This window comes from Centropristis striata, chromosome 21 (genome assembly GCF_030273125.1).
Source record: "Centropristis striata isolate RG_2023a ecotype Rhode Island chromosome 21, C.striata_1.0, whole genome shotgun sequence".
NCBI lineage: Eukaryota > Metazoa > Chordata > Actinopteri > Perciformes > Serranidae > Centropristis > Centropristis striata.
Window position 1 is genome coordinate 11,282,991 of NC_081537.1, and position 12,680 is coordinate 11,295,670.

General features: G+C 38.3%; 1 protein-coding gene across 1 annotated transcript; it reads left to right on the top strand.

Annotated features, from left to right (window-relative positions):
• Positions 1-4,310: 4,310 nt before the first annotated feature.
• On the top strand, positions 4,311-12,627 carry LOC131959410 (retinol dehydrogenase 13-like). The gene is made up of 7 exons (XM_059324604.1): positions 4,311-4,481; positions 6,785-6,903; positions 7,017-7,172; positions 7,272-7,376; positions 7,506-7,718; positions 7,832-7,933; positions 9,449-12,627. Exons 1-7 carry the CDS (start codon positions 4,417-4,419, stop codon positions 9,769-9,771), a joined length of 1,083 nt encoding a protein of 360 aa, XP_059180587.1. The 5' UTR covers positions 4,311-4,416; the 3' UTR covers positions 9,772-12,627.
• The last annotated feature ends 53 nt before the right edge of the window (positions 12,628-12,680 follow it).

A 12,680-nucleotide genomic window follows, 5' to 3' on the forward strand; every position in this document is an offset into this window, starting at 1 on the left:
GCGGGACTCTGGGGTTGGCGAGGTGGAGGAGGGGGGTGTTGCTCTCAGATCTTGCTCCTGTGCTGGTCCTACCAGTCAGCTCCCTCATTGTTCACCGTCTCCACCCTCTGGCTAAACTAATACGCTCACGTGTCCCGGGTCCTAGCGCCTGGACGCGCCCATTCAACCATCCAACCTCAATGCCTCCACGAGCTTTTTACTTTTGATTCATGCTTTGAAGGAACAAGCTGCTCCACTCTTGCATAATTCAACAGCTTATGGCCTCAAGTACTTCACGCGGTGACTTTGCCAACTGTCCTTATTAGGTAACAGCGAGGCAAGACTTTCAATTAATTCAGTGCCCTGGCATCTCCCCTTTACTGTACATGTTTAACAACAGGCCTCCTGCCAGACATGTTTGCCAAGCAGAACAGATTGGACTGAGAAAACAGCATCGACATAACAGGGATAACCTTAATGAATCAGCATCAAAGATCAGATGGGTTTATGGGCTCATGAAGATCCTTAGAAAAAGGTTTTCGCTTGCTTTCTTCCAGTGGTGGAATGTAACAAAGCACAGGAGAACGGGTTGGGTTCAGACAGACATAAACATACATTATATACACATAATATACATACATTTCTGCTATTTGGAATTTATTATTAATATATATGTTTAAGTGTTTAAGTACTTTGCATTTTACAGATATTGCACATTGGAGAAAATATATTTTAGCATAGGTTAAATAAGTTTTTGCATGTAGTAGTATGAAAATCAATGAATAAATATATTTAAATATATGCAGAGATATACACAGTATAGTATAAGTGGTATATGACATATATATATATATATATATATATATATATATATATATATATATATATATATATATGTCACTTATACTTTACTGTGTGTAAAATACAAAAGCCCTAATATAGCCCTGATATGGTTCAGAGAAAACGGTTAACTTTAGTCTATAAATCCACTTTACTAAGGTTAGGGCAAAAGAACAGGGTTGGGCTTAAAAACAACAACTTCCACATTCACTCCAAATAACAACACTAGCTCCTTTCAGACAGTGGTTTCAAGCCACAATATGTACACCTCTGTGACGTTACAACTTTGAGTATGTAGAATCTCTACAGTGAGAAAAAGGCATGTGCAGTTCTTCCGCCATTTTTTTTTTGAATGCAGTTGTTGCTTCCGTCGCTTATTGTCCACATACTGCCGCTGATCTGTTACACAGCACTACCGTCTCCTTTCACTTCATTCCGCAATGCCGAATTGCAATGTGAATGGATGCCAATATTACACCCTTTGAATGCTGGCAGAGCTCCTTACGGCAAAATTGCGGAGGGCTACTGACTCTTGCTTTCACAAGCGACCAGTGGTGGAATGTAACAAAGTACATTTACTCAAGTACTGTACTTAAGTACAATTTTAAGATATTTGTACTTTACTTGAGGATTTCCATTTAATGAAACTTTATACTTCTACTTCACTATATCTTCGAGGCAAATATTGTAATGTTTACTCCGTATACTACATTTCGTTGCCAGCGTTAGTTACTTTTCAGGTTGAGATTTAACATAAAAGAGATGATCAATTTAAAGTGATTAGACATTTATTTTTTATAATAAAACCTCAGTAGCTTTACTGTAACAGTAACTTAAGTAGTTAGCCCTACCCTAAGAATAAAAAAAATGCTTACATAAAAGCATTAATAATAATAATAATAATAATAATCCAATAAGATATTTAGAATATATAAAGAAATCTAAGTGGGCCATTCTGCACAGTACTAAGTATTCATTTAATATTTTAAGTACATTCTGATGTTGATAATTTTGAACCTTTACTTAAGTAAGTTTTGAATGCAGGACTTGTAGTGGAGTAATGTCATAGTGTGGTTATAGTACTTTTACTTAATTAAGAGAGCTGAATACTTCTTTCACCACTGCAAGCGACACAAACCCCGGTCTTCTGGGTTAAAGTCCGGGGTTTGTTTGATTCATCCACCACCTCTCCTACTTGCCCTGCACGGACTATCATTTACCCTAAAAGTCTAATATTGCTTTGAATGAGTTTACATTTCAGTCAATGGAAAACAGTGCTTCTCATACACACTTAAAAGGGCCTTGTGCGTTGGTATCTGATGAGTTGTGAGTGAGACTGGGCTGACATTACTAGAAAGTAACATTTACATTTTAGAACATAACACAGCAAACTTAAGAAACTCCTTAGTCCAGCATTAGGTATGATGGGAAATATGGGCCAAAACAGATCTGAGTACTTCTTCTACCACTGCTCTCTTGCATCTTGATCTCACCTGAGACCCCACATGTCATTCACATAGGCTAATATCTTTATATTGGCAACCAATTTGTATTCCTTTCATGTTTTGTCTTAATTTCCTGCATGACTAGGCAATATGAAGAGTGATAATCTGTTTTAAAGCAGCAGTATCAGGAAAATAGGAATGAGGCCTCTTTTTTAAAAAAAACGTCAGTACAGGGAAATATGATCTTCCTGTTTCCTGAAACAAAATAATTTGACCCGGGATGTTTTTATCCTTGGGTGGATATTGAATTGCTGCATCTTCAGCACCTCTTTGAGATATTCAGGTGTTTTACAGACACACACACACACACACACACACACACACACACACACACACACACACACACACACACACACACACACAGAGTTAGGCCAGGCAGTGGGGCGAAGAGTTTCCTCCTCGGGGTCATCTTGGGAACGGAGCCGTCATAAATCACAGTGAAGGTCAAGCACTGTGAGATGACAGCAGAAAGCATCGAGGGTCAAACACGCCGGGGGGACACACCTCCGAGCTGTGAACAAATAGAGCATGGGCTGCTCCTCCCTCTCAGACACCAGACTCATGGCCTAGTTTTTACTTTTTAATGTGTCACCTCAAGTTTTTCATGTCTTGTTGCAAGGGGGTGGCCTTGTTTTTTCCACTGTTCTCAAATTTATCTTCATGCAGAGTTTACTTTGTGTCCCAGCTGTCCTATAAACTGCAATGTCATATGGAAGGGACATGTACACAAGATAAGAGTGGTGTCTTAAATCTCAACCCCATTCCACTTTAAACAGAAGAGAAAACATGTGGAGCAACACACTGGTTGGCAAAGGAGAGAAAAGGTTAGTATTAAATTCAAAACCATGCTGCTGGCATACAAAGCTCTACAGCTCTCAGCCCTCACACCTCCAGGCATTGGTGTGAGCCCCACTTTAACTCTCTCATCCCTCTGTTGCTTTCACTCTTTCAGTCTCACCTGGCTCTCCAAACAAAGAATGACTTTCCTGCAGCAAAGTCAAATTCAAAAACATAAAAAGCAACTTACAGCTACAGCTACAGCCTCATCCACTCACACTGAATCCTCTCCTTCTCTGCTGCTATTTCCTCAATGTAATCACAGGGACATTCTCATAAAGCAAAATGCAACAAATGTTAATGTAATATGGAGATTAACTTGGCTTAACCATGGATGGATTACTGAACAGGCCTGTGACCCATAGGCTCAGGGGCACCCCTGGTCTTTAACCTGCAACATGTCATTAGAAGAGACATGTAACAACCAAAAAGAAATGCAGAATGACAAATAAAGACTATAAAGAGACACAAAACTACTACAAATAAGACACAAAATGACTACATAGAGACGTAAAGCCACAAAAATACATAACGACTACAAAGAGACTTAAAACATGCTCCTATGTAGGTGAGGTGGTTGGGCTTTGTCTGTCCCCAGGGGTCCATTGTCTCATAATCTGCTGATGGGTTTAAAGTTAATGTTTTTCCCCCCAGATGTATCTTAGTTATTTTTTTAAATGATAAAAAAAAATAGATGCACAATATGGCATAGATACCCTGACCTTACAACTCTTCATTCATCTCAGAATGTAAAGCAACTACTAAGGACATCTTTTAAGTGTTCATAATTCCCTTCACAAAGGCAGTATTTACAACAGGGTGACTGCTAATAATTACCAAGTAGCAATGTTGCTTCTTTTTAAAGATGCTATTACTGTCCTGCTTGTTTTTATGTCATATTTTTTTTTATTTAATATTTTCTATATTTTTATAAATTGTGTTTTTATATGTTTATTTTACTAAATGAATGGGGAGAATCCATCCACAATTAAATTGAACGTTTAATGACAATAAAGATCTTTCTAAAAATAAAAAAAAGTTATTTTTTTGCTTGTTTTAGTGTGAATTTCAATTGGAACTACATTTCCCACAATGCCATTGGACTCTTTGCTCCTCGTAGTCGGTTAGCAGTAGACGATGACGCTAAAAACATGCGCGTGTAACCTTGTGCTACAGGAGTTTGTCAATTCAGCTGTGGAAACCGTATTAAAACCAGTTTAATGGTATATTTGGTCCTCAGCGTTATTCGGGAGTCATGAGCAGATTTATTTTACCGGCTTCTGTCTTTGGAGCAGTGTTTGGAGCTGCTGTCTTACTGAAGTGAGTAATAATATGACATGAGGCCACTGTATCAAGGTATAGCTGTATAATTTATTCTGTTTGTGTCACATTTACTGCTAAATCGAAAAAGATATTCACGATATACTGTACGCCTTAATGTAATATTTAAGTGTTGGTTTAAACATTGCACTTGTTGTACTAGATTACATGTAGCCAAAGTACAGTCAACTTTTTTTTAGTGAGTAGTGTTTTTTTCCTTCCATAGTTAGAGGAGAGCATTAACTACTACTTAGTACTACTAAGTACAGCCTCCTAGTGGTTTTGATGCCGCCATCACTCCTCCCCATCCAAAAGATTTTTAATTTTTATTACACACTGAACTGCCAGCTTCAAATACACCACATTCAACTTCACAACACCGCAGACTGTATGGGTTGAAGCTGCTGCAGGAGTGGGCCAATCAGGGCCGGTTCTAGGCAGCATATATGAGGGGGCAGTCAGAAATGTGAAGGGGGCATCATGTGTACACATCATGCTCCAGCACTTTTTTCCCCCAGTGCTTATAGTAACGATGCTTTCTTCATTGAAAGGGGTCTGTGTGTCCAACTCCAACCTGGAGAAGTGGATTGCACTCTACCTTCAGACCTGTCCAGGTGTCCCACCTGAAGACTGATCTCCTGCTAGTGTAGCTCTTAAGGTCACTGAGGAATGCAAACCCCCCTGACCACAATAAGGTGGCAATCCCTCAGGGAGGAGAAACTGAAAAATAAAATAAAATAAAACATCCTTCATCCAGATTTCAACCAACAACATAACATTTATCTTAACTGGATGGCCTATTCTCAAATCAATTTTAACCTGAAGTAGGACTTCACACACTATAGTCAATATTTACAAAACTGAAAGCTAGTCTTGTAAATAATGATAAAAAATCTTCTCAAACTAATTTATAAAACACAACAGATATACAGCAGAACATTTTGTTTGTTTTTTGTTTTTTTTGTTTGCAACTTAACAGCTCAAAAAACTAATTTCTCTCACTCCTCTCCACTCCTCTTTTTTCTCTAAAATTTTAATTTCAGGGGGCAAGACATTTATTTAACCCATTTAAGCCAGGAAAGCATTACCGCATTTCTACCATTAAAACCGGGAAAGCGGATACATGTGGGAGTGTCGCAATGCAACATGGGACTTTTCCAGAACTTTGAAATCATGGCGGAAGACGACTATAGCAGAGGGAGCTCAGATATAACAGCTATAAGCTCTCAAATACTTTTTCAATTTAATTTCTATCTGCTACAGAGGCTGAAAAATCGATTATTTAGTAGGCATTGACACTTCTGTTGAATTTCCAGAAAAACTTCAAGTTCTATGGTTTTAGGGGGTTATTTTAAAATCGCCCAGAGGTTTTACAGGCATTTTTTCCAGCCGTTTTAGGCCTAAATGTGTAGAGCCGGCCCTGGGGCCAATCATCATTTTAAATCAAAGAACGCTTGCTGTGATTGGCTGCCAGCAAAAACATTTTCTACTAGATCTGGATAGAAAAATGCAGGTATCATTTGAACTTAAATACTACCTAGTACTTATTTTGTTTAGAGCCAGACCGACATATTGGGTGACAGATATTGGCCTGTCAAAGACATATCGGTGTCTACTGGCATTATGAAAACCTTTTTAAATAAATGATGCAAAACGTGATGCTTATTTAGACATAGAGTCATTCAGTTATTTTTTTTTTAAATTCTTTATTGGTATTATTCATTAATGTATATTAATAATTTTGTGTATAATAATGTTAAATATTATTATTTAATATTCTTATTCTAATTTATTTATTTGTTTAGGAAAGCAGCCTTCTGAGAACCTTTGCGTGGTCGTATCACTGCAAAATAGATGCACAATTCACATAAAAACGGTCTATTTTCTTTTTAGCTGAAAAATATCAGCCACAATATCAGCAATATTTTAACCATCTGTGAATTTTTCCCCTCTAAAATCAACATTGGTCTGGAAAATCCTCTAATTTTAGTTTATCCTTTCAAGATATGAAGTACAAATAATAGATGACTTGAGGATAAACAGTGATTTTACCTGTAACAGGAGCTCTCTAACATGCAGCTAAACATCTTCCTGAATATGGCTGTAATCAATGTAATGGCTGTAATCATGTGAATGTAGATTTTAGCTGTTGATATATAATGTACGCAGGACTCAGCAAGAGAGACAGATCTGACGAATGTTTTGCATGAGATTGAAAGAAAACCCAACGACTGTTTTCAATGGTGAAATAGGTAGGAGTGATGCTTAAATAAGATGGCAATGAACTGTAATTCTTCCCACAGGAACCATGTGACTGGAGGTCGGTGTACCAGTAAGGCATCTATTAATGGGAAGACTGTGGTTATAACAGGAGCCAACACAGGCATCGGGAAAGAGACTGCCCGAGAGCTCGCCAAGAGAGGTGTGAAGAAAATATTCACATTTTTGGTGCAAAAAGACACAATATATAAACTCTTCAGTGGTTATTTTGCTCTCAATGACACGCTCCTTTTTTCTGTTTCCTGGCATCATCAGGGGGTCGGATCATTATGGGATGTCGGGATATGGAGAAGTGTGAGGAGGCTGCAAAGGAGATAAGAGGGAAGACCCTGAATGCTCACGTTTATGCACATCACCTCGACCTGGCCTCCGTGAAATCCATTCGAGAGTTTGTGGAGGAAATCAAACAAAGTGAGAAAACTAAACATGTCCTGGTCACATCTCCAGTTTTCAGTTATAGAAATAAAGCAGTAACAGCTTCTTAAATATTATATATTTGTTGTCTTGTAGAGGAGCAGCGTGTGGATGTGCTTATAAACAATGCAGGGGTCATGAGATGTCCAGCAGGGAAGACAGAAGACGGTTTCGACATGCAGTTTGGAGTTAACCACTTAGGTACATTTACTGAAAAAATAATCTCAAAACAAATGAATGACGTCTATTTTTTCTAATAATCGTTACATTCCAGTGAGTTTACCCTAACTCCATCACTACCTGATCCTGATAGTTTCATTCTTCCTCCAGGCCACTTCTTGTTGACAAATCTTCTGCTGGATAAATTGAAAGAGTCCGCCCCCAGCAGAGTGATCAACCTGGCCTCGCTCGCCCACCTCGTTGGAAAGATTGACTTCGAGGACTTGAACTGGGAGAAGAAGAAGTTTGATACCAAGCAGGCGTACTGTCAGAGCAAGCTTGCCAACGTTCTGTTCACCAGAGAGCTCGCCAAGCGATTACAAGGCAAGTCTACTGGCTGCTGCATATGTGGGCATGTGTGGGAGGGAGTATGGCCTATGTTCTTGTTTGTAATTGGCCATTGGATATGTATTTTTGAACAATGCTGTGTGTAACAGGCACGGGAGTCACGGTGAATGCTGTGCACCCGGGTGTTGTTGCCACGGATCTCGGGAGGCACACAGGTCTGCACCAATCACAGTTCTCGAGCTCGGTGCTCGGTGAGTATCCCGCTTCCTTATTGGATTCTGAATTTAGAGAAATCAATAAATGCTTACCTAATGCATATGCAGAAATTAGCTCGGTGAACTTTCTATTCTTATCGACTTGGCCTGTATAAATAAACATAAACTGAATGCATTATGAAAAGTTTCCCACCCACGATATTTCAACTTTCCAACTCTGAAAACAGAACAGAACTGAACAGAATTAGAACTGAGAAACATAAAAAGAAACCTGTAATACCTTCTTGGTCTTTAACAATGATAGAGGAAGTATTCATATCAGATGTACAGATATATTCTGTGAATATCTATTAGACACTTTGAAAATTGTGCTTAAGTAACACAAGTAAGTATCAAATATGTATAATTAACAAAAGTAAAGCACTTAATGGAGAAATAAGGCCCCTGTGACGATTTACCCCCATCAGTGTATAAAAAAACCACACAAAAATAATAATTTCAAGGACATTAAAATATTTATGAAAAATCTCTCTTTAAATAAGCAAAAATTTAAACATTAAGTTAACATTTTTCATTTAACAACTTGGCAGTGTAGGCTTACCTCCTTACAAAAGGACAAGAAAAGGAAAAGGACATTAATACAATATTTCTGAAAATTGTCTCTCATCAACAAATAAACATTAAAGTTAACATAAGCAAAACTTAACAGAGTTGGCCTATATACACATTTCTGACCTACTTACAAATAATTCAGAGGTCACAACCTCATAACCTCAAAGCAGAAAAAGATGAGTCCCCCAGATTGCCCAACTGCTATATTCTAATGATAGATTATTATTAATGACGCACCCTGAGTAAAAGACATTTAACTGTTGTAGTTGGTCGAGGTGAAGCTAAATTCTTAACAATTTTATACACTGTTAGTAAGTGTAGGTTCATCCATAACAATACATTGTCATTTATACGCTCTGAATGTGTAATTTTGACGTGTAAAGTAATTTATATATGTAGCTGTAAAAAAAAAAAAAAAAGTAGTCTAGAAAAAGTACAATATTTCCGTCTGAACAGTAGTTAGGTTTAAGTATGTGTGAAGTGGCAACAATCTGAATTATTAGGTGAGGAACCTCAAATTTTGACACTCTGCCACGTGTTTTGCTTCATACATTCGAAGGGTTGGGCATTTTTTTAACTGGTACAAGAGCATGTAATTGAAACCAAACAAATCAAAGAAAGCTGACACCCCTTTTTGTTATACATTCAGTGATTGTACATGTATTTCATTTTTGTCCTGCCATGAGTATTTCTTTAATTTTTAAACCCTCCACTGTGGGGAGAGCTGTGTTTGTTCATGAGATCATTTGCAGTTAATGAAAATAACAAAAAATCCACAATACATGTGCCAGATTTGGATATGTGACACAATGTGTGCACAAAGTGTTTAATTTCTTCATATAACACAGACAGCATGAATCAGTTCGTACTTGATGTGAGAAGTTTCTGCCTGCTGAGTATAAACCACCAAACTTTTGGTCTCCACCAACCATCGTTCAGGTCCCTTCTTTTCCCTGTTGGTGAAGAGCCCAGAGCTGGGGGCCCAGCCCAGCGTCTACCTGGCAGTGTCCGAGGAGTTGGAGGGGGTGACGGGAAGATACTATGATGTGATGACAGAAAAGGAACCGGCGCCACAGGCCCTGGATGAGGAGGCAGCTCGCAGGCTGTGGGAGGTCAGCAGCAGGCTGGTGGGTCTGGAGGAGAAAGGACAATCTGGCAAGACAGAACCAGCAACAGAAATCCAGAGCAAAGAGGCACAGACTGTCCCAGGGCAGAGACATGGACAGAGCCCAGGACCAGCTGTCAGTGCCGTAGGGCTGTAGGGCTGCTCTGGCCTCGGGGCAGGATGGAGATAATGGCCCTTTATGGCTTGAGCTGTGCCAGGCTTATTGGAACAATTAAATGTCTGAGTCTTTGAGTCTGGTTGTCTTTATAAAGGCAGTGTTTTATACATGCCTTTATGTTCCTGCATTAGGAGAGTTTCTTTGAATCATGCTTAAAAAACAGCCTTTGACAATGGACTCTGACCCTTTGTTTCAATGAGAATATGTACCAAAAAAAGCACTTTTGTTCCCTTACATATGAAAAGTTGGATTCATAAACAAACACTAAATACACACACGAAATAACCCTCATCATTGAAAATAAGTACAGCTGAAAGGAAACGAGGATGACCTTAAAGGAGCTGAAAATTAACAATCTCCACCACAAAACATGAATATTTTAACTTTAAAAAAAACAACCTGTAAATCAAAATCTCACCAATTTTTTGACATTTTTATGTCTGCTGACACATTTCACCCCTAATATCCCATTACACATATGCAAAGACAGTATTTCACATGCTTCATCTCACACAGACACCAGGCAGATGAGTGATTCAGCTATAATGTATTTGCACAGGGAGGCATTCTTCTGCATATTGACTTTAGCTTTATACTGAGTACTGCAAATGGTGTTATTGCCCTGGATTCAAGCTGACAGATAGCGCCATCTGGCTGCTAGTATCAAAACACAGACTGCAGTAGTGTTAAACCTTGCATGCTATATTTTACAAGACTAATGATAGCTAATAGTAAAAAAAAAAAAAAGTAGGAAAAACAACAAGGTTCACTTTGAAAAAGAGTCAAAAGACTGCAAGGTCATTTGAGGCAAACCCACACTTCTTTAAACCGCCTGTGTTATAAAAGGCATCCATTATCATTCATGCTAATGTTGTTCTGTTGTGAGTGCACTTCTGCTTTTGCTCTTGTTTACTCCTGCCTCTCAAAAAACAAATCAAGTTACAAAAGCACTCATCTAACATTTCAGATCATCTCAGACATCTCAGAAGACTATCCATCCCAAAAGTATTTGAGGGATCCATTGCATAGGGCTTTTTCCAACAGTAAATCCCAGAGTACAGATCAATAGGGCCACTCTCTGCACTAATGCACACTGATCAGCATTGGCGCTGAAACTGTAAACCCTGGATCGTTTATTCCAGTGTTGGTTTACCAGTGGAGACCCTCCCTGGTGCCATCCTCGAGGATGATGGTTATTGCAGATGAGCAACAGAATCACAGGGTTCTTTTCTGCTCTGCAGATTGTCAAAGACCTCACAGTCCCTTGAGAAGGATGCTCACTGATACAGTTTCTCTTCTACTCGCTTCAAACAATCCTGACCGCTAAAGACTAGTGCTTGCAGTACTTTATTTGTATATTCTTCCTATAATCACATATTCTGTATAAAACACAGGAATAAGACAGAAACATATATGTGTTCTTGAACATATCCTGACCAGACTTCATTGCTAAGGGACAGCGAAGTGTCCAAATTTCAATTAGTGCCTACTCGTAGCTGGAGTATGGACCAGGTCAATGGGGCCTCAGTCTGCCAGGGGCCCTCCAAGGCTTAGATCACACATGCTGGGTGGCTCAAGACTTCTGAAGGAACTTATAAAGTGAGCCAAATATGAATTAAACAGCAGATAACTGCTAAATTTGCCAGAAGATGTGTTCTGTTGCTCACACCCCTGTGTGTGTTACATCACCAGAAAACCCAGGATGTGCTTTACACAATAAAGTGTAAAAATGAAAGCCTGTCATGTGTCATGTCCCCCACAGAGAACCATTATGAATTGTGTGTCTCAGGACGATACAGCCTACTATCACTGTCTGCCTTTTATATTGCCTTTTATATTGGTCTACAAAGATGAAAAGTGTTTAGACTGCATATGGAAACTACTTTTAAGTCATTCAGATGCACATTATTACAACACAGCAACAATATTTTACAATATTAAATACAAATGTGATGTGGAAAGATGCAGGAAATGCCAATAATCCCTGATAATGTCACAAACACAACATGGTACAAAAACAAAACAATTAAAAATGATTTTGGACTTTTTGGATGTATTGACAAAATCCAGATTTTAGTGTAAAAAATCTCTGACCATGATTGTTTGTGTTAGTTGGTAAGGGAATTTGTGAATGTGAAATTGATCCAGTGATGTGCTCATGTCTTGTGTCAAAGAAGAAGAGCTGTAAGTGTCGGAGGGGTGTTGTTGTTTTGAATTCAATGTGCAGATTATTTATGTAGTTCTGACATAAGGGGTACAGTGCTGTGGATCTTATAAGCTCTGTCAAATGCTATTGGTTCAATGGTTTCCTTTGTTATGAAGGACTTAATTGGCTGAGGAGGATGGACCAGGACACAGCGTTTCCTGCTTTCTTTGTTAGAAAATGATTAAAATGTAACAAGATGAGCGAATTTTACAAATAATTATTAAGAATTTAAACCTATTTTCTTTTCAAATTATTTTTAATTGTCTTTTTATAGAGTTATACGTTATAGCACGGTCCAGACAATCAAAGTAAACTCTCATATATGGCTTATTAACCTCCTTTATCTGATCCTCCTGTAGAAAATAGGTATAACAAAAAGTTCACACATCTATTACAGCAAATAATGACCTGTAGCTATACAAAACGCAGCGATAAATATAAACATAAATTAAAATGAAATGGTCAACACAACCAACTGGACTAGTGTGGATCAATGTTATCTATGTTAATTTGACAGCAAAAGGTAAAAATGAAATTAACCGTTTTTAACTTATATAGGTTACGGCGAAAACTTACCAGTTTTTCCAAACTATGTGTCACTATTTAAAACAATAAATGTATTTTCCTCATACACCTGCAGATGCGCTTCCAGGAATATTTTGAAGGGGCTCCCTGGCGAAGG

What these genes read in the sequence shown, in the direction of transcription:
- LOC131959410 (XM_059324604.1), top strand. Translation starts at nt 4,417, where the DNA reads ATGAGCAGATTTATTTTACCGGCTTCTGTCTTTGGAGCAGTGTTTGGA. An exon ending in GGAGCTGCTGTCTTACTGAA is followed by an intron (nt 4,482 to 6,784) that starts GTGAGTAATAAT and finishes TTCTTCCCACAG; the next exon opens with GAACCATGTGACTGGAGGTC. An exon ending in GTTCTCGAGCTCGGTGCTCG is followed by an intron (nt 7,934 to 9,448) that starts GTGAGTATCCCG and finishes ACCATCGTTCAG; the next exon opens with GTCCCTTCTTTTCCCTGTTG.